The sequence below is a fragment of the Pundamilia nyererei genome, unplaced genomic scaffold, assembly GCF_000239375.1.
Source record: "Pundamilia nyererei isolate P.nyererei 1_Seehausen unplaced genomic scaffold, PunNye1.0 scaffold00244, whole genome shotgun sequence".
Classification (NCBI taxonomy): Eukaryota; Metazoa; Chordata; class Actinopteri; order Cichliformes; family Cichlidae; genus Pundamilia; species Pundamilia nyererei.
In genome coordinates this window covers 293,597-313,501 of record NW_005187645.1, presented here as the reverse complement: position 1 = coordinate 313,501, position 19,905 = coordinate 293,597, and the positions used below count along the sequence as shown (strand labels likewise).

Genomic DNA, 19,905 nt, shown 5'->3' with positions numbered 1-19,905 from the left:
TATGAAACCCGTTTGGTCGTTACATATCAATGTTGGTAGGAACTCTTCTAGCCGTTTGGCCATGATAGATGTGAAAAGTTTATAGTCCACATTAAGAACGGAGATTGGCCTGAAAGATCCACATTCCATTTTATCTTTGCCTTCTTTTGGTATAACTGAGATAATTGCCTCTTTCCAGCTGGGGGGCATTTGTGCCTTTTTCAAAACCCAATTCAATGTAGGCAGTAAAACGGGTATCAATTCCTTTTTAAATTCTTTATACCACTCTGCCGTGTAACCATCTGGTCCTGGTGATTTACTTAATTTAAGCCTATTAATTGCAGCTTTTAATTCTTCTTCAGTTATGTTCATTATCATTGCTTGATTTTGTTCTTCATCTAGAGTGGGTAAGTCTAGAGGGTTCAGGAAGCTATCAATCTGAGCTTCAGTCCCGCCAGGGGCTTCCGAGTATAGGGTTTTATAGAATCTTTCAAAGGCTTCCTGTATTTCATTTAATTTATTTTTTATCACTTTTGTACTTGGGTCCCTAATTTTATAAATTGTATTTTCCGCTGTCTTTTTTTTCAATTTCCACACCAATATTTTGGTAGATTTAATGCCACTTTCATAGTGTCTCTGTTTCAAAAACATTAAATCTTTCTTGATTTCTTGTGTGGCTAGATTGTTAATTTCGTTCCTAATGTTTTTGATTTCCCTTAATATATCCTGTGCTAAGTCCCCTTTATATCTTCTTTCTAGTTCTTTTAGTCTCTTATTCAACTCCTCTAGTTTTCTATTCTTATCTTTTTTCTTAAATGAAGTTATTGCTATAATTTTCCCTCTTAGTACCGCCTTCAAAGTATCCCATAGTATGGGAGGTGGTACTTCTCCAGTATCATTGAACTCTAAGAAGAGACTAATTTCTGATTTAATTTGTGCCTTAAAAGGCGAATCATTCAACAGACTTGAGCTCAATTTCCATGTATTATTTTTTAACCGTAGGTTAAAATCAATGGATAAGTATATTGGTGCATGGTCACTTATATCTATCGTCCCAATTCCACAAGTATGTATTTTATCCTTATCTTTACCAAATGTTATAAAATAATCTATCCTTGTATAAAGAGAGTGTGGAGCAGAGTAGTAAGTATAGTCCCTTCTATTAGGAAAAAGGTCTCGCCATATGTCAATTAATCCTACCTCCTCAAAAAGTGCATTCACTTTGATATATGGTGATTTCCTATCGTACGTTTTCCTGCTAGACGAGTCTAATTTTGGCTGTAGGTGTATATTTAAATCCCCTCCACAAATCAAAAGGCCTTCTGTTTCTGTTACCATAATATTAATGATCCTTTGGAAGAAACTAATATCACTCTCTGGCGGAGCATAAACATTTAAAAGGGTGATCAAATTCCCATCTATTTTTCCTTTTACTAGAATAAATCTACCCTCTTTATCACCCATTTCAGATACTTTTTCAAAGTTTAATTTACTTGAAATAAGGATTGCAACTCCTCTCCTATGTCCTGATTTGTATGACGAAAAAAACAAATTAGTAAAACCCATTCTCTTTAATTTTACGTGCTCCTTATCTGTCAAGTGGGTCTCCTGTAAGTAGACTATATGGGCTTGTTCTGCTTTCACTTTAGTTAAGATTTTAGTACGTTTAATTGGATTTAACAGCCCATTAACATTGAAAGATAGAAATGTTACTTTATCACTAGCCATATGTAATCAACGTATGTCCATGGAACAAATAAAATGAAACTCATCAGATCTACTCCCTAAACAAACAAAGATATCAAACATAGGTAACAAGTACAAAAAAAAAACTGGTTCCAAGGCTGGGGTCTCTAATAAGTGACCCTGGGTAGAGCTAGAAAAAGCGTCTAGCTGTGAGGGAAAGCCTCTCCCATATATGGGCTGAGGGCCCCCGCCATGGCACTTGAGGCGGAAGAAAACAAAGTCGTTGTTCATTACACAGAAAGTGTGTCTTTATGCATCCCTCGCTTATATCTATATAATCTCATCCAATTGGGGTAGAGATATACACACAAACATCTTGAAATATATATAACACCGCGTATTTTTACCTCCTTTTAAAGCCCGACAGTACTTATAACTCCTCTAACGATGGTATGATCTGTCTTCTGAAGGTTCGCAGTCTCGCCCTGATATCTTTCTCTCGCTCGTCGTCTGTCCCTCGCTGAGTTGATCCTCTCGTTGTTTCCCAGGCGGTACGGGACAGCTGCTCGACCAGACTCTCCTTCGATGTAGTCACATTAACTGGAAGCCCTCTGTCCTTCGTGTCTGTGGTCGCCTCCTCCGCCGTCTGATACAGACATGTTCCATCCTCTTAAAACACTCGTAGTTTTGCCAGGAACGGAGTATGGAAGCGGATATTTTTCTGCTTTAACACCCGCTTCGCCTCTACGTACTCCTTTCTCTTCTGCAGTACTACTGGAGGGTAATCATGGTCAAAGAATATTAATTTCCCATTCAGAAAAACTTTCTTCTTTTCCCAAGCTCTACGTAGGATCTCTTCTTTAACCCTATAGCGGAGAAATTTGACTATTATTGATCGCGTTTTATCTTGCCTGTCTCCGGCGGGTCTTGATGCCAGCGCCCGGTGTGCTCTCTCGATGCCAAACTCCACGGTAGGGTTTATCTCCAGAGTGTCCCGCAGTAGTTTTTCCACAAAGTCCATCATAGACGAGCCCTCGGCTCCTTCCGGAACATTATATATCCTTAAATTTTCTCGTCGGGATCTTCCTTCATAGTCAAGTAACTTATTTTCTTGTTGATGCATGACTTTTATCATCTTATTCAGCGTCTGTTCCAAATTTTGAACACGGTCTTCCACTTTTTCAATTCATACCTCTGCCTCCGTTATTTTTTGATTAATGCTGATAATCTCTGATTTAATACCAGTTAATTGTTCTTTTATGTCTTTTCGGAAGTCCCGAATCTCCTCCAAGATTTTTGTCAAACTTACGTCGGCACTTGAGGGAGCTGGGTTAGCATTAGCTTCGCCTTCTTGTCCCTTCGTAAGAGAGCTACTCCTCGAATTTTCTGCATCTGCAGTTTCTGCGGCGGTGGTTTCTTTGTTTGCATGCGTCTTCCCCATTCTTGCCCCTCTCATCTGTTCGAGTATTATTTGTAGGTCTAGTATTTGATGGTCTGAAGGGACGAAATAACTATTTTCGCGAGGGAGCTATTACTTTAGGCTGCCATTCAGGATGGTGACGTCACCGGAACTCGAGTCAACTTCGAGAAATAAAATCCCTGTCTCTAATTCTTCATGATTTCTTCACAGCATGGACCAGCAGACCTCAGGAGCTCCTAAAGGCCGGTCTCTCCAGGATCATCAAACACACCTGGACTCCATATTTATGGTCTGTACATGCACAACAGTTATTCTGGCATCTATACTGTTCAGTCATTTCTATGCTGCACTTGTAGTCCAGCACATTGTTAGTGTTTACAACATGAATCTGATTGGCTTGATGATTTCAGTTTGATTGGATATTCACAGAGTATTGTGTTCTAGCTGCTGGAGGACAACATCATCGCTTTTGTGAAGAGTGAGCTGAAAAAGATACAGAAGGTTCTGAATCCAGATTACCCACAATGCTTAGAGAATCAAAGAGAGGTTGATGAGTTGTTGGAGGGTGAGGATGAAGAGGAGAGGAAGAGAAGTAGAGAAGCATTTCTGAAGATCACACTGCACTTCCTGAGGAGAATGAAGAAGGAGAGGCTCGCTGACTGTTTGCAGTGCAGTAAGAATATTTCTCTAAAGGCTTAAACAGAGACTTGCTCAGCATAAATAATTTATAACTAGTTTATGCTACCTTTGCTAGATTTCCACCAAATGCTGTACATATTTGATCAGTTACTATGGACCTGTGCTTTGTCTGCTTTCTGTTTCTGACCGTCTCTGGCTTTTGGCTCCCTCCTCCCAGCATCAAGCTTCGCTTTTGGCTGGCTTTAGCCTAAGTAGATTCGATTTTCAAATGTACCTCACCATCCAAGCAAGCTAATAACACCAACAGACTTCTTTAAAGTAGAATTACGTTGTTGTTTTTTTGTTTGTTTGTTTTTTTTTAACAAATGGTACATTGGCACCATTTGTAAAAAATAAAATGGTGCCAATGTACTTAAATGAAGTCACATGCTTCATTTATGCCAAGTTTTTGGGTTTTTTGTAATGAAAGGCTGATTTTATTTGCACTTCAACAAGAATCAAAATGACAATTATTCTGCGTCAGCCAAGAGTAAAAAATTTTGTGTGTCAGTATTATGATGTAAATTCTCTTTAAGTACAGAGTGTTCTTTGTTCTTTCAGAATCTCCTTCCATGTGCCAACAGAATCTCAAATCTACTCTGAAAAAGAAGTTCCAGTGTGTGTTTGAGGGGATCGCTAAAGCAGGAAATCCAACCCTTTTGAATCAGATCTACACAGAGCTCTACATCACAGAGGGGGGGACTGCAGAGGTCAATGAAGAACATGAGGTCAGACAGATTGAAAAAAATTCCAGAAATCCAGACAGACCAGAAGCAACAATTAGACAAGAAGATATTTTTAAAGGCTTGCCTGGAAAAGAGGAACCAAAAATAGTGCTGACAAAAGGAGTGGCTGGCATTGGGAAAACAGTGTTAACACAGAAGTTCATTCTGGACTGGGCTGAAGGCAAAGCCAACCAGGACATCCAGTTCATATTTCCATTCACTTTTAGAGAGCTGAATGTGCTGAAAGAGGAAAAGTTCAGCTTGGTGGAACTTGTTCATCACTTCTTTACTGACACCAAAGAAGCAGGAATCTGCAGGTTTGAAGACTTCCAGGTTGTGTTCATCTTTGATGGTCTAGATGAGTGTCGACTTCCTCTGGACTTCCACAACACTGAGCTCATAACTGACCCTAGAAAGTCCACCTCTGTGGAAGTGCTGCTGACAAACCTTATAAGAGGGAAACTGCTTCCTTCTGTTCACCTCTGGATAACCACACGACCTGCAGCAGCCAATCAGATTCCTTCTGACTGTGTTAACATTCTGACAGAGGTCAGAGGGTTCACTGACCCTCAGAAGGAACAGTACTTCAAGAAGAGGTTCTCAGATGACAAGCTATCTGATAAAGTTCTCTCACATATGAAGACATCACGAAGTATTCACATCATGTGCCACATCCCAGTCTTCTGCTGGATCACTGCTACAGTTCTGGAGGATGTGCTAAAAACCATAGAGGGAGGAGAGCTTCCCAAGAACTTGACTGAGATGTACATTCACTTCCTGGTGGTTCAGACAAAACTGAGCAACATTAAGTATAATCAATATAGTAAATCTGAACCAGATAAACACTGGAGTCCAGAGAGCAGGAAGATGATTGCGTCTCTGGGAAAACTGGCTTTTAATGAGCTGCAGAAAGGAAATCTGATGTTCTATGAATCAGACCTGACAGAGTGTGGCATCGATATTAAAGAAGCCTCAGTGTACTCAGGAGTGTTCACACAGATCTTTAGAGAGGAGAGAGGACTGTACCAAGACAAGGTGTTCTGCTTCATCCATCTGAGTGTTCAGGAGTTTCTGGCTGCTCTTCATGTCCATCTGACCTTTATTAAGTCTGGTATCAATCTGATGGAAGAACAACAATCAACTTTCCAAAGAGAAAATGTTTTTTACCAGTGTGGTGTGGATAAGGCTTTAGAGAGTCCAAATGGGCACCTGGACTTGTTTCTTCGATTCCTTTTCGGTCTGTCACTGCAGAGCAATCAGATTCTCCTTCGAGGTCTGCTGACACAACCAGGAAGTGGCTCACAGACCAAAGAGGAAACTGTCCAGTACATCAAGATGAAGATCGAGGAAATCCCTTGTCCAGAGAAAAGCATCAACCTGTTCCACTGTCTGAATGAACTGAATGATCGTTCTCTAGTGGAAGAGATCCAAAAGTCCCTGAGATCAGGAAGTCTCTCCACAGATAAACTATCTTCTGCTCAGTGGTCAGCTCTGGTCTTCATCTTACTGTCATCAGAAGAAGATCTAGATGTGTTTGACCTGAAGAAATACTCTGCTTCTGAGGTTGCACTTCTGAGGCTGCTACCAGTGGTCAAGGCCTCTAAGAAAGCTCTGTAAGTGGGTACAGATATTGGTTTGGGTATTTTGGTTCATGTGATAGTTGTTAAAACCAGATTTTTTTTCTCCCTTTCTTTTAAATATGTGTTTATTTATTCTCCTATGTTTTTCCAGACTAAGTGGCTGTAACCTTACAGAACGAAGTTGTGACGCTCTGTCCACAATTCTCAGCTCTCCATCCTGTAGACTCAGAGAGCTGGACTTGAGTAACAATGACCTGCAGGACAAAGGAGTCAAGGCACTGTCCAGAGGTCTGGAAAGTCCACATTGCGCCCTGGAAACTCTGAGGTCAGTTCAATATCTTCTGTTTTACTGAGTTGCTTTAAAAATGAACATTTATGTATTTACTTTTTTTCATTGTCATTGCACCTCATATTTGTTTTCCAAAATCTCAATTTAAGAAAATGTACTTGGTTTAGTCATATGCATTATGACATTTAAAAAAAAAACAAGAAAAAGAAAAAGAAACAAAAAAGTGTGTGTGTATTTATCTTTATTGTACAGCTGGGTGACGATTGTTTGATCAGAGAAGGTAATTTGGGGTTTAGTGTCAAAGGTGACTAGGTCACCCAGTATTTGTCCACAGTGATTCTGGAGCATCTGAAAGTCTGCTAGTGATGGGAAATGCTCTTTTCAGTTTGAATACACTGTTTGGGTTTGTCCATCAGCAGATTCAGAGGTAATCCAAATGGGTGTGGATAATATGTAATATAATATAGAATAACCTCAATCTGCAACAGTTGCTGCACAGGCAATGGAGCTCTTTCTCTAAGATTCACAGATTGCAGTATTGTTTCATTTTTGTATTATTTAAATTTTATTTTATTTCACTTTGCAGCTTGTTCTTTTCACTCTATAAGTTTTTCCCTTACTGGGCTATTTTAAATCCCTTTTATTTAATTGTGTTATTCTACTTCATTTATGGCCTTTTTAAATAGATTTTGTTTAATGCATTGGCTCCTGTGACACCCTTTTCCAACTCCCTGGATAAAAGAAGTATAATATATCTTATCTCAAAAAATTTAATATATCCTAGTTAATGGTAGTTTTGCGTTTGCAGGTTGACAGGCTGCATGATCACGCATGAAGGGTGTATTGCTCTGGCCTCAGCTCTGAACTCCAACCCCTCCTCCCATCTGAGAGAGGTCGACCTGTCCTACAATCACCCTGGAGACACAGGAGTGAAACTTTTGGCTGCTGAGTTGAATGATCCACACTGGAGAATAGAAAATCTCAGGTCAGCAATCACCCTGATTAAAAACATGAAAAAGTCTTCCTCCGCATCTACATGCAAACTTAACTAGGATTAGGATTTTCAGTAGTTCTGTGATATGCAAAGATTTCTTTTGCAGACTATTTGCTCTTAGTTGTGTTTACCAAAGGGATACTTCACAAATATTACAACAATCTTTCTATATTTGGTGTTTTGCTTTATTTAACTTTATCTGCATCTTAGTGTTTAGAAATATTTGCGACGTAACAAAGGAAGATAATAATTTCTCCTCCCATATCTTGCAGAGCTGACCCAGTTGGAATCGAGTGGTTAAAATCAAGTCTGAGGAAGTGTAAGTGCTTTTTTTGTTTTTTCTAATGTACTATGTTTATACTTCCCCTGTTGAGCTCTCTCCCCCACTTTCAATGAGTCATAGTTTTTCTTTTGAATTACTTTCTCTTATTCATCATGATATAGCATTTTGTGCATTCTTGCATAGTAAATGTTACTGTATAATGGTAAATGGCCTGTATTTGTATAGCGCTTTACTAGTCCCAATCAGACGAGGCTGCTGGACACTGGCGCCAGGGGGCCCTCTGACCACCACCAGTAGGCAATGGGTGAAGTGTTTTGCCCAAGGACACAACGACCGAGACTGTCTGACCCAGGGCTCGAACCGGCAACCTTCCGATCACAAGGCGAACTCCCAGCTCTTGAGCCACGATCGCCCCTCTGCTTTAATGCAACATTAAAACAAACATTTTATATATTGTATTATTTGTGCTTCATCAACCACATCAGGGCTGAATGTTAAGTCCCGTTCTTTTCATTCATACATGGAGGGGATGGATCGCAAACCTTTTTAATTTAGAGTTTTGATCTTGAACGTCTTGATTCTTTTCAAACCATTTGCAGTTTTCGGTACTGCATATATTGAGCTTGTTTCCCTTAAGTATTTTCTCATGTCATATCAAATATGAGTCCACCAACATGTCCTCAAACGTCCCCAGTGGCAGGCTACAACACACTGGAGGAGGTAGTTTTACCCCAGATGGAAACATCACTTACTAAAAAAAATAGACTTAGCCAAAAATCAACTTAATGCAGTTTAAACATAGATACACATGAAAAACAGGAAACTTTAGACAATATTAACCAAAGATTTTTATGCTCTTTTTGGTAGATTTCTGTGAATTCACGCTGGACCCAAACACAGCTCACAAATTCCTCAAATTATCCGAAAGCAACAAAAAAGTGACAGACCTGAGAAAGGAGCACCTGTATCCTGACCACCCAGAGAGATTTGATTACTGGCCTCAGGTGCTGTGTGAAAATGGTGTGACTGGTCGCTGTTACTGGGAGGTCGAGTGGGTTGGAAAGGTTTATATTGCAGTAAGCTACAGAGGGATCGGAAGGAACGGAGATATTGATGCCTCAAAATTTGGAGGCAATGAGCAGTCCTGGTGTCTGACCTGCACTGATGGAGGGTATAGCGCCTGGCACAACAACAGCGGGACTCCCATTACAGTAACGTCATTATCTAATGTTTCTCACAGAGTAGCAGTGTATGTGGACTGTCCTGCTGGCACTCTGTCCTTCTACAGAGTCTCCTCTGACACTCTGATCCACCTCCACACCTTCAACACCACTTTCACTGAAACTCTTTATCCTGGGTTTGGTTATGGGGTGAAGTTGAACTCATCAGCCTTTCTGTGCACACTGTAGACCAGAAGCATGGACAGAAAACTCACTGATTCCATTAATACTGTTTAACCTTAAAACTGATGAAGATTGTGAAATATGATTTTGGAATGAAAACTGACAGAACCAAGTTTGAACAAAAACCCAGAGTGAGATGAGTGTCACTGAACTTTTCATTTCACTTTTATTTATATAGTGCCAAATCACAACAACAGCTGCCTATATTATATATATATATTGTAATGTAAAGACATTATAATAATAAGCGTCTTTTAGACTTTAAAATCTTGGAAAAGGTCAACTTTCAAACCAGGTACACTGCTCTGTTTATGTTTGTTGTGTTTACCTTCATTTTGTATTTATTGTAATTTAATTAGTTTTAATGGTGTAAGAAAATAATTTCACAATTCTGGGCTAAAGACTATTTTGTCTTTATGAAATTTGTTTATACACTGTTAATACATATAGTTTTATTTGTCTCTCATCTTGTTTGTTTGTTTATTATACTGCCTTTTTTTATTTTATTTTACAGTAGTAATAGTAACAGTAGTAGATGATAGTAGTAGCATAACAGTGCCTAATGTTTGGGGTAAGTAACAGTAGCATCTGTAATGGAATATAAAGAGATTTAAATCTATAGGCTACAGCAAAAGTGTTTTTGTTGATGTTTTTAAACAGTTCACCAGAACATGTGGTCTTCATGTTTGAAACTCTGTATGTTAATGAACATACTGATGCTGTGTAATGTAGGTAAACAAGGGTTTTGCTCTTTTTTTTTCCCTGTAGGCTGTGTGAGGCTACAGGTTCTTCTTAAAATCTTCTTAAAATCTGCCACAGTCGTATTAGGGGCAGGGATAGCTCAGTAGGATAGGCTCAGTAGGTAGAGTGGTGGCCCCATGATCGGAAGGTCGGGGGTTCAATTCCCCTGAACAGCTACCCTGAGGTACCCCTGAGCAAGGTACCGTCCCTACACACTGCTCCCCGGGCGCCCAATGGCTGCCCACTGCCTCACTGAGTGAATGGGTTAAATGCAGAGAGCGATTTTCCCCACGGGGACCAATAAAGTACACTTTCTTCTTTTCTTAACAGTTGCATTTCAATATGGTCTGCATAGCTCTGATGGGGGGGGGGGGATAAACTATATGAAAATCACTCTGTGTGCACTGCTGAGAAAAGAATCCCTTTTGTGAAGAGTTGCAGGACAGAGACAAAGTTTTAGCACTACACACACATCTTTGAGTCGTACACCCATCCCATTTATATTTTTCTGACCTTTCCCCCTGAATCCAGGTAAACACTCAGACCATCACAAATCCCAGTGTTAAATTTACTGCATGCCACAAATATTATTATTAATGTAAAATGTGAAATACATTATAGGTCTGCCATAAAAAGACTTGCTGTGACCATGCCTCTGTCACAAAAATGACACTACACCACTTGAAAATTCCAGCCATAGTTTTTTAATGCCTGAACATGTTTGTTTCTCTGGTGCGGACTGTTAGTAAATCGAGCTGCTGTCTGTTAAAGTGAGCTGATGGATTTCCAGCGTTAAAATCTTTTTGCTCAAACCAGAGGAATCGTCCCATAATGACCACAAGTACAGTCCCACAGCTCTGCAACACCACAAATGGCGCATTACTGTTTCATCATCAGAGGAACTCTCTCTCAGTTATCTGTTTAAAATACCATGAACGTTCACTGAAGCTCTAGTAAAACTAATATCAACTGTGAACGAGTTTGACATAAATTGGGGAGTTGTCGCTCTCTGCTGGTAAAACTTTGAACTACATTCTGATATAAATGACTGGCTTTCATTAAATATGTAGGACGTTCTGCATTTATTTTGCTCCCTGTGAAGCTTTGCTGCTCCCCAAAAACCCAACTTCAGTTCAGAACTTAATCAAGGATGCAGCTCACACAAAACAACAGTAAACTGTCAGACTTCAAAAAATAAATGTTTTAAGCATTGAAGAAACCAAGAGCTTAATCCTTCAAGTAAAAAAAAAATAGGCCTGTGTGTTTGACGTTTAAGTGACAAAAAATTACACCGTAAGACAAACATTGATATATGCGTCAATTTCTCTCCCCAAAAAGATTAAAACTATAAAGTGATCAGATGTTGATTTTGTCGATTCTGATTGGCCTTAAACGCATCTCTGAGTGTTTCCTTCCTCATTGAAGTTTCATTTCACTTTCCTGTATTTCGTATCAGATGATCGTTTCCATATGAAGCTCCGTGTGAAGGTGAGTGAGGCGGTCTGTAATGTTTTCCTGGATCACATCAGCTGTGTGCTGTTTAGTTCCAGCACAACTCTGCCGCTCATAGCTCACAGTGACAGACTCAGAGTGAATGAAGGAGGCCAGCAGGTAAATGTGTCAGCCACAATTTTATCTGTGTGCGCTTCTTTGTATGTGAGCCAAGGAACTTACCTACTTATTAACTATATTTGAATTCCTATTTAAATATTTTCACCGTGAGGATTTGTCTTTTATTTTGAAACTGGCTTTACAAATTTGATCTTCTCCTGGACCTGAAAGTTAACTCAATATTTTTTCTTCACTGCTCTCTTCGAGTAACTTTGAATACTTCTTTTTTTCTGCTTGAGATATTCCCACCGCTACAGTTACTTCAACTCAAAGTACACCTTCCATAATTCAATGATTAAACTATAGACAGGAGCTGCTCCAAATGAACAGTATTTTTACTTTTACTACATTTGTCTGAGAACACTTGTTAAGATGAGAGCGATGCTTTCATTTTGGTGTCTTCCACCACACCTACCTTTAAGGGTTTTTTTTCCTAATTATTAAGAGCTCAACATTTCTGTTTATTGGAGAAATGATATAATCACGTATAGTTGACATTTTATTTGTGTATTTCTACTGATTTCTTCCTAGAACAGAGTGAACATGTAACTGCTCAAAAAATGAACACTTTGAAAACACATCAGATGTCAGTGGGGAAAAAGGACACAGTGGATATTTGTACTGATATTGAATGGGTAATGTGGTCGGAATGAAAAGAGGCCATGTCGTTTGATGGGAATGAAAATAATAAACCTAATGAATTCAAAGATGCTCAGAAAACCAGTCCATTTTGATGAAATTTAATGGCACCAACCCAAAATGGTATTCAGTCGTCTGTATGGACGTCATGTGCTTGTATGCAAGCCTGACAATGTCTGGGTGTGTTCCTGACAAGAGGGTGGAGGGTGTACAGATGGATCTTATCACAGATCTGGAGAAGGGCATCGCTGACCTTCTCAGCAGTCTGAGGGAAAAACGTGGTGGCATCAGATGGACTCAAATATAATGTCCCAGAGTTGTTCTGTTGGATTTAGGTTAGGCAAGCTTTCTGCTGTCAGTTCCTTCATCCTGCAGGAACTGCCTGCATACTCTCGCCACATTTTTCATCAGGAGGAACCCAGGACCCTCTCCACCACTGTCAGGTAGGACATGGGTCTGGGGATTTCATCCTGATACCTAATGGCAGTCAGGGTGTAGTTGCCCAGCCTGTAGAAGTCTGTGTATCCCTCCATCAATTTGTGTCCTCGGACCATCACTGACCCAACACAAAACCGGACATGCTGACATGTTACAGGCAGCATGACGTTCTCCACTGGTTTTTTTAGAGCCTTTCACAGCTGTCCCACATGCTCAGGGTAACCCTGCTCTCATCTGTAAAAAAAACAGGGTGCCAGTGGTGGACCTGCTAATTCTAGTACTCCACAGCAAATGACAATCAGGCTGGTGCTGTGGTGCTGGGCAGTGAGTACAGGGCCCAGTAGAGCATCTCGACCTTCACCACAGGATCTTCATCTTCGTGAAGCCTGTTTCTAATTGTTCGGTCATTTACACCAGTGGACTGCTGGAGGTTGTTTTGTAAGGCTCTGACAGTGCTCATCCTGTTCCTCCTTGCACAAAAGAACAGATACTGCTGATGGCTCAGGACCTTTTATGGCCCCGTCCAGCTCTACCAGAGTGACTGTCTCCTGGAATCTCCTTGATGCTCTTGAGACTTTACAGCAAACGTTCTGGTGTCACCTCTTGGTGCCAGTAGGGACAATGACCTTAGCCAAAGCAAAACTAATGACAAGACAGACAGAAAAGATGAAGAGGGAAAAATGTTAGTGCCCTCCACCTGTAAAACCATTCCCGCTCCTGCTCTATTAACAGAACGCTTTAATTATTTCTTTGAGTAGTACACATTTATAATGGACTTTATTTGATCCTGCTCCAACATTTTAAAGCTTAATAATAATAATTTGATAATAATGATAATAACTAATAATAATTTGTATGTATTACCATTAAAGGGTCTAGTTTTCTGACTGTCACTGTGTACTCATTGCCCAGCCTGGTGGGTTGTTACTGAGGAGTTACACCTGCTACATCTGGCAGTAAAGACTTTTGTTCCATAGGTCAAAAAGAAGTTATTTAATTTTTTATTACATTGAAGCAAAAAATATTAAACATATAATGTATATATGTATGTATGTAAGCTTGCATATATCACAGAAGAAACAGCAAAGACTGGGATGAATGCACAAAGCTGACACTGATTTCTCCCGTGTCAGCCTGTTATACTAAAACTCATCCTAGACATGTGATGTCACATGGTAAAAATGCAAACCACATTGCAAAGATGCTGCTGGCAGCAGTTTCCTGTCTTCTCTCTTCTCTTTTTTTCTGACAGATACAAATGCAACCAAAGGAAGTGAAACACGTTGCCATGGTAACATGGAAACTTGTCAGTCACCTCCATATATTTCTGCAAATACTGATGTCATTGGTCTAATGTGTAACAACAAAATGTGTGACTTCCTATCCATATGTTCAGGCAAAAGATAAAAGAATTGTTACTTAATATAAAAACACAATTTAAAGAAACACGTGTGAACCTTAGTTTACCATGATTTATAAAATTTTAAACTAAAACTCGTACATTGGGTAGATAATGTTGTAATCTTCACTCTATACTGCTGGTCCTTTTATCACCCAGCTAAAAAAACCACTCTGAAGTTACAAACACCCTGATGCTCTGCGCGGAGGGAGATCTTTCAACCTAGAAGCAAATCTGAGGGACAGTCCAGCAGGTCCTTACATTTAGACTTGGTGTTTATTTCTAATGGTCATCTATAATATTCAAAACAACTTTCCTAAATGATGATATATGAATATACATAGCACTATATGTGTGTGAGTGTGCATGTCTGTGTGTGACACCAATGCTCAGGCACCCTATAAACAGGATGTGTGGGGGTATGACGTACCCTCTGCACCTCAGGCTGAAGGGCAACGAACTACTTCTCTCTTTTCTAGCTGTTCCACACATTTCTAACACCCTCCAACTGTGGCTTCCTATTTCGTTTTATGTCAGGCAGACCCCCACTGTCAATAAATTCTTCTCTCTCTACAGTTACACACACAGGCTTATAGCTAAACCAACCTAAAACACACACATTCACAAATACTGTCCTATTCTTATGATCTACAGCTGCACCCTGTCATCTAAACAAACTTGAGCCCATTTTATTCTAATCATTGTTTTCTTGTACTCACAATAATTATAATCATCACATATTCAAACAGTAATATCCACTTCTTCACTTTACCTTAAATACTACTGATCCTCTCTGAATTATGGATCATCCAAACTGTTTTAAAATCCTGTTTAGATGTGTTAAACTGAGTGATTATTAATGAACTGAAGCTTCCAGTTACAGTGACTCAGTGTATTTCAGTGTGTGATTCATGGCGTCATCTAGTGGACTGATAGTAGAAGTAGAGCAGCTGATGGCAGCTTCCTCTGCCTCACACTGCTGTCTGACTGCATTCAGCTGACACTGAGATGAAGCAGGAAAGAAGCAGCTGATATTTGGACAGCACACATGATGGAAAGGAGGATTTCAGTTGATGTGCACATGAATGATTTGTGTTTCCTCGGAAGGTGAAGGTAGAAAGTGTGTGAGCTGACGTCAATTCAGCAGCATGGATCAGTGTGAGGACAGAGAGGAGGGAGTCCCTCCCTCTAAAAGCACTCTGTGTGGGGAACATGAGAGCCAGACCAAAGCTCAGAGGTGAGATGACCATCTCTAACTGTCCATGACTCTTCTCCATGTCACAGCTCAGCGCTCACATCACTGCTCCATCATTATTCACAGGAACCAACCTGGACCTGAACCCAGCTGTTTATCCTTAAAAAGCAGTGATTCAAAGGAAGTTGTGATTAATTTCAGACAAAAAAGTTCCTTTGGTAAAATGTAAGTTGTTATTGGTATTAACTGATTTGAACTTCAAATACACATTTTAAGGTTTTATGTGCAAGGAAACATTTGCGGAATTTAATAACTTTTCTTCTGTCAGGATTCATCAAAGACCAGACGCACGTGGACATGAATATAAAGATGAACCCAGCAATGTCTCCTTTAAGAGCAATAATTCAAGGAAACAGCCTACTGATTTTAAAGATGAACAGGCTAATTCTGTAAAGTAAGCAGAAGCATGTTGACTTTGTTAAGATATAGAAAACAAATAAATTTTGTTAATTTTTGTTTTGCTGCATTTCACCTAGCTTACTTCATAATTTGTGTTTCTCTTCCGAATGACATTTCGGAACAACCTGTTGGGCATGCCCACTAAAAACACTCAACATCACTCGTTGATTATTGGTGTTAAACTCATGACCTTTTTCTTTTCAAGCTCCTTAGATCCTGTCTGACATTCTTTTGACCTACACAGCACTATTCACATACTTTTCCTTCCTCCTACTTCATTATGTTTCATATCTACACCTTTGAACAACAGTTTGAATCCACCTCCAACGCCCCTGGCCTTGCTGTCCTTCCACAAACAACAACATTTCTATGTCCCTTCTTTCGCTCAACCAATTTGCTTTGTTTACCAATTGTGGCCCACCATTTAAAGCCCATATTGTTACTTCCTTTCTCTCTCACTGGATTTGAACATGCCTTTCCCTTCTCCTCCTTTTTCGCCTTTAGCCAATACTGGCAGTTTCTACTGTCACCCTGTTAATATGCAGAGTTGTTTGTTAACCCAGGTCCTGACCAGTCCGGTATAGAAATCACATTCTTGATGACCACATGTTTGATTTGGCCTAGATTGGGCTTGGGAGTGCCAATTATACTCCTACCTCTTTAAGAGTGTTCTTGACTTTGTTAGATTCAGTGTTGTTTTCTTTTGATAATGCTTAAGTGGTGATTGAATTCTTTCTCTTTAAAAATATATATCAGATTATTGATTTGGCCACTCGTAGAATTTTTGTTACCTATATGATAGGTTTATTTTGATTCCTCCATAGCTTGGACCAGGAGAGCTCAGAGGTACCCAGTGGGCAATCTGCACATCTGTGTCAAACACACTTGGAGTCAATATTTATGGTCTGTACATATATAACCAGTTTTACATATATTTTGTTCACAGTCATCTCCATGCTGCATTTTGCAGACCAGTGGATTGTTAGTGTGTACAACATGGATCTAATGTTTGGCTCAATTATTTCAATTTATTGTATCATTCGTGTGGTATTTTGTTCCAGCTCTTGGAGGACAACATCATCTCTTTTGTGAAGAAACAACTGAAGGAGCTACAGAAGGTTTTACATGCAGATTTTCCAGAATACTTAGAAAGTCAGAGCAAGGATGAAGAGATGCTGGAGGCTGAGGTTAAAGAGCAGAGGGAAAACAGCAGAGAGGCTTTTGTGAAGATTACACTGCACTTCCTGAGGAAAATTAAGCAAGAGGAACTTGCTGATAGTCTGCAAAACAGTAAGAGGATTTTTCTCAAGACTGCAGCTGCTGGATAAATGCAACAAATATCTCAAGAGCTAGACAAACATATGTTCACTCTTTAGAGGAATGAGATGTTGACTATATAATAATTCATGTATTTGGGTTATTTATTTTATGTTTTCAGAAATCTTTGCTCGACGTTATCAATATGAACTTAAATCTCACCTAAAAAAGAAATTTGGGTGTGTGTTTGAGGGGATCGCTAAAACAGGAAATCCAACCCTTCTGAATCAGATCTACACAGAGCTCTACATCACAGAGGGAGGGACTGGAAATGTGAATGCCAAACATGAGATCAGACAGATTGAAACAGCATCCAGGAGACTACACAAAAAAGAAACAACAATTAGACAAGAAGACATCTTTAAAGCCCCACCTGGAAGAGATAAACCAATCAGAACAGTCCTGACAAAGGGAGTGGCTGGGATTGGGAAAACAGTCTTAACACAGAAGTTCACGCTAGACTGGGCTGAAAAAAAAGCTAACCAGAACTTTCAGTTCATATTTCCATTTGCATTCAGAGAACTGAATGTCCTTAAAGAGAACAAGTTTAGTTTGGTGGAACTTGTTAATCTCTTCTTTAGTGAAATCAGAGAAGTAAGAATCTGCAGCTTTGAGGACTTCCAGGTTTTGTTTATCTTTGATGGTCTGGATGAGTGCCGACTTCCTCTGGATTTCCACAACACTGAGCTCATAACTGACCCTAGAAAGTCCACCTCAGTGGATGCGCTGCTGATAAACCTCATCAAGGGGAACCTGCTTCCCTCTGCTCAGCTCTGGATAACCACACGACCTGCAGCAGCCAATCAGATCCCTGCTGAGTGTGTGGACATGGTGACAGAGGTCAGGGGGTTCACTGACCCACAGAAGGAGGAGTACTTCAGGAAGAGATCTAGAGATGAGAAGCAGGCCAGCAGGATCATCTCCCACATCAAGACATCACGAAGCCTCCACATCATGTGCCACATCCCAGTCTTCTGCTGGATCACTGCTACAGTTCTGGAGGATGTGCTGAAAACCAGAGAGGGAGGACAGCTGCCAAAGACCTTGACTGATATGTACATCCACTTCCTGGTGGTTCAGACAAAAGTGAAGAAGTTCAAGTATGATGGAGGAGCTGAGACAGATCCACACTGGAGTCCAGAGAGCAGGAAGATGGTTGAGTCTCTGGGAAAACTGGCTTTTGATCAGCTGCAGAAAGGCAACCTGATCTTCTATGAATCAGACCTGACAGAGTGTGGCATCGATATCACAGCAGCCTCAGTGTACTCAGGAGTGTTCACACAGATATTTAAAGAGGAGAGAGGGCTGTACCAGGACAAGGTGTTCTGCTTCATCCATCTGAGTGTTCAGGAGTTTCTGGCTGCTCTTCATGTCCATCTGACCTTCATCAACACTGGAGTCAATCTGCTGGAAGAGAAACAAAACACCTCCAGGAACTTTGAAACAAGACAACATACAGGGTCTCAATTCTATGAGAGTGCTGTCAAAAAGGCCTTACAGAGTCCAAATGGATTACTGGACTTGTTTCTTCGCTTCCTCCTGGGTCTTTCACTGCAGTCCAATCAGAACCTCCTACGAGGTCTTCTGACACAGACAGGAAATGGCTCACAGATCAATCAGGAAACTGTCCAGTACATCAAGAAGAAGCTCAATGAGAATCTGTCTGTAGAGAACAGCATCAACCTGTTCCACTGTCTAAATGAGCTGAATGATCGTGCCATAGTGGAGAAGATCCAACAGTCTTTGAGTTCAGAACAATTCTCCACAGATGAGCTGTCTCCTGCTCAGTGGTCAGCTCTGGTTTTCATCTTACTGTCGTCAGAAGGAGACCTTGAGGTTTTTGACTTGAAGAAATATTCTGCTTCAGAGGATGCTCTTCTGAGGCTGCTGCCAGTGGTCAAAGCTTCTCAAAAAGCTCTGTAAGTTATAAAGATTTAAAGATTTAAAGATCCTTCTCTCCCTTTAACAGGAATGACAAACACATCCATCACTGCTTGATTTTATATTACTGTATCTTCAGGCTAAATAGCTGTAACCTGTCAGAAAGAAGCTGTGAAGCTCTGTCCTCTGTGCTTAAAATGGAGGACTGTGAATTGACAGCTATAGATCTGAGTAACAACAACCTGCGGGACTCAGGAGTGAAGTTGATATCTGCTGGACTGAAGCATCCACACATTACACTGAAAACTATCAGGTCAGATAATGTATTTTGCAATTTGATGTGAGAAGGTAATTAGTAGATATTTAAAAAGAAAACTTCCCAGACTTTGAATTTGATGTTTGATGTTTTACAGATGTATATTCATGTTTTTTTATTATTAAGATCTATAAACTCTGGTGATGAGACAACTTGATGAGACTAACAAACTCATATATACATTTACTGGAAAGAGTTAAGCATTTCATTTTAAGCACTTTATTTATTCAGAGTAGGCCAGTAAATACTTTGCATTTACAAGAATTATCTTTTATTTTTTGGTGCTTTGTTGTCTTTCCAGACTGAGTGGCTGTGACCTATCACAGAGAAGCTGTGAAATTATATCCTCCATTCTCAGTTCCCAGTTCTGTAGTCTAATTGAGCTGGACTTGAGTAACAATGACCTGGCAAAATCAGGAGTGAAAGTGTTGTCTTCTGGATTAGGAAGTCTTCACTGTAAACTAGAAACACTCAGGTCAGGATTCTACATTTGTTTTTATTACTAATAAACTCTTTCATTAGCTTAATTTTTATGATTGTTAGACAGACGGTTTTTAAGATTTTTCATAAATTTTCTCCTTCTTTCCACCATAATGTATCGTCAAAAATTATTCCGATTTTTACTTGAATTTGGTTAAAGACTAAAAATAGGTTCCAACTTAGTTTAAGTTTAGCATAGATTTATATTTTTTACTTTCATTTTAACTATTCTACTTTTATTTGAACTATTATATTTCATTGTTTATCATATCATTGACTATGATAAAACATTTAGATTTTAATGTTTCCTCTCAGTGATTTATAGTAACCTAAATGATCATCTGTGTTTTAATTTAGTGCCATCTTCTGGTTAACATTGTAATTTGCCCACT

At 39.7% G+C, this 19,905-nt stretch overlaps 2 protein-coding genes across 3 annotated transcripts in view; both read left to right on the top strand.

The window, feature by feature from the left end:
* Positions 1–9,905, top strand: part of LOC102200907 (protein NLRC3-like) — a 17,640-nt gene extending 7,735 nt beyond the window's left edge. Inside the window, exons 5-11 of one of the 2 annotated variants that reach the window (XM_005749398.1) lie at positions 3,296–3,374; positions 3,530–3,758; positions 4,325–6,101; positions 6,220–6,393; positions 7,166–7,342; positions 7,624–7,670; positions 8,502–9,905. In XM_005749398.1, coding sequence (XP_005749455.1) covers positions 3,296–3,374; positions 3,530–3,758; positions 4,325–6,101; positions 6,220–6,393; positions 7,166–7,342; positions 7,624–7,670; positions 8,502–9,043 — 3,025 coding nt within the window. In that variant the 3' untranslated portion in view covers positions 9,044–9,905. Of the gene's footprint in view, positions 1–3,295; positions 3,375–3,529; positions 3,759–4,324; positions 6,102–6,219; positions 6,394–7,165; positions 7,343–7,623; positions 7,671–7,859; positions 7,879–8,501 lie in introns of those variants that run through there. The other variant, XM_005749399.1, reaches the window with a different exon arrangement.
* LOC102208571 (protein NLRC3-like) overlaps positions 1–19,905 on the top strand; it is a 43,399-nt gene that overhangs the window by 21,753 nt on the left and 1,741 nt on the right. The window contains exons 2-8 of the mRNA XM_013914988.1: positions 15,187–15,285; positions 15,389–15,514; positions 16,344–16,422; positions 16,581–16,809; positions 16,958–18,755; positions 18,857–19,030; positions 19,335–19,508. Coding sequence (XP_013770442.1) covers positions 15,187–15,285; positions 15,389–15,514; positions 16,344–16,422; positions 16,581–16,809; positions 16,958–18,755; positions 18,857–19,030; positions 19,335–19,508 — 2,679 coding nt within the window. The remainder of the gene's footprint in view (positions 1–15,186; positions 15,286–15,388; positions 15,515–16,343; positions 16,423–16,580; positions 16,810–16,957; positions 18,756–18,856; positions 19,031–19,334; positions 19,509–19,905) is intronic.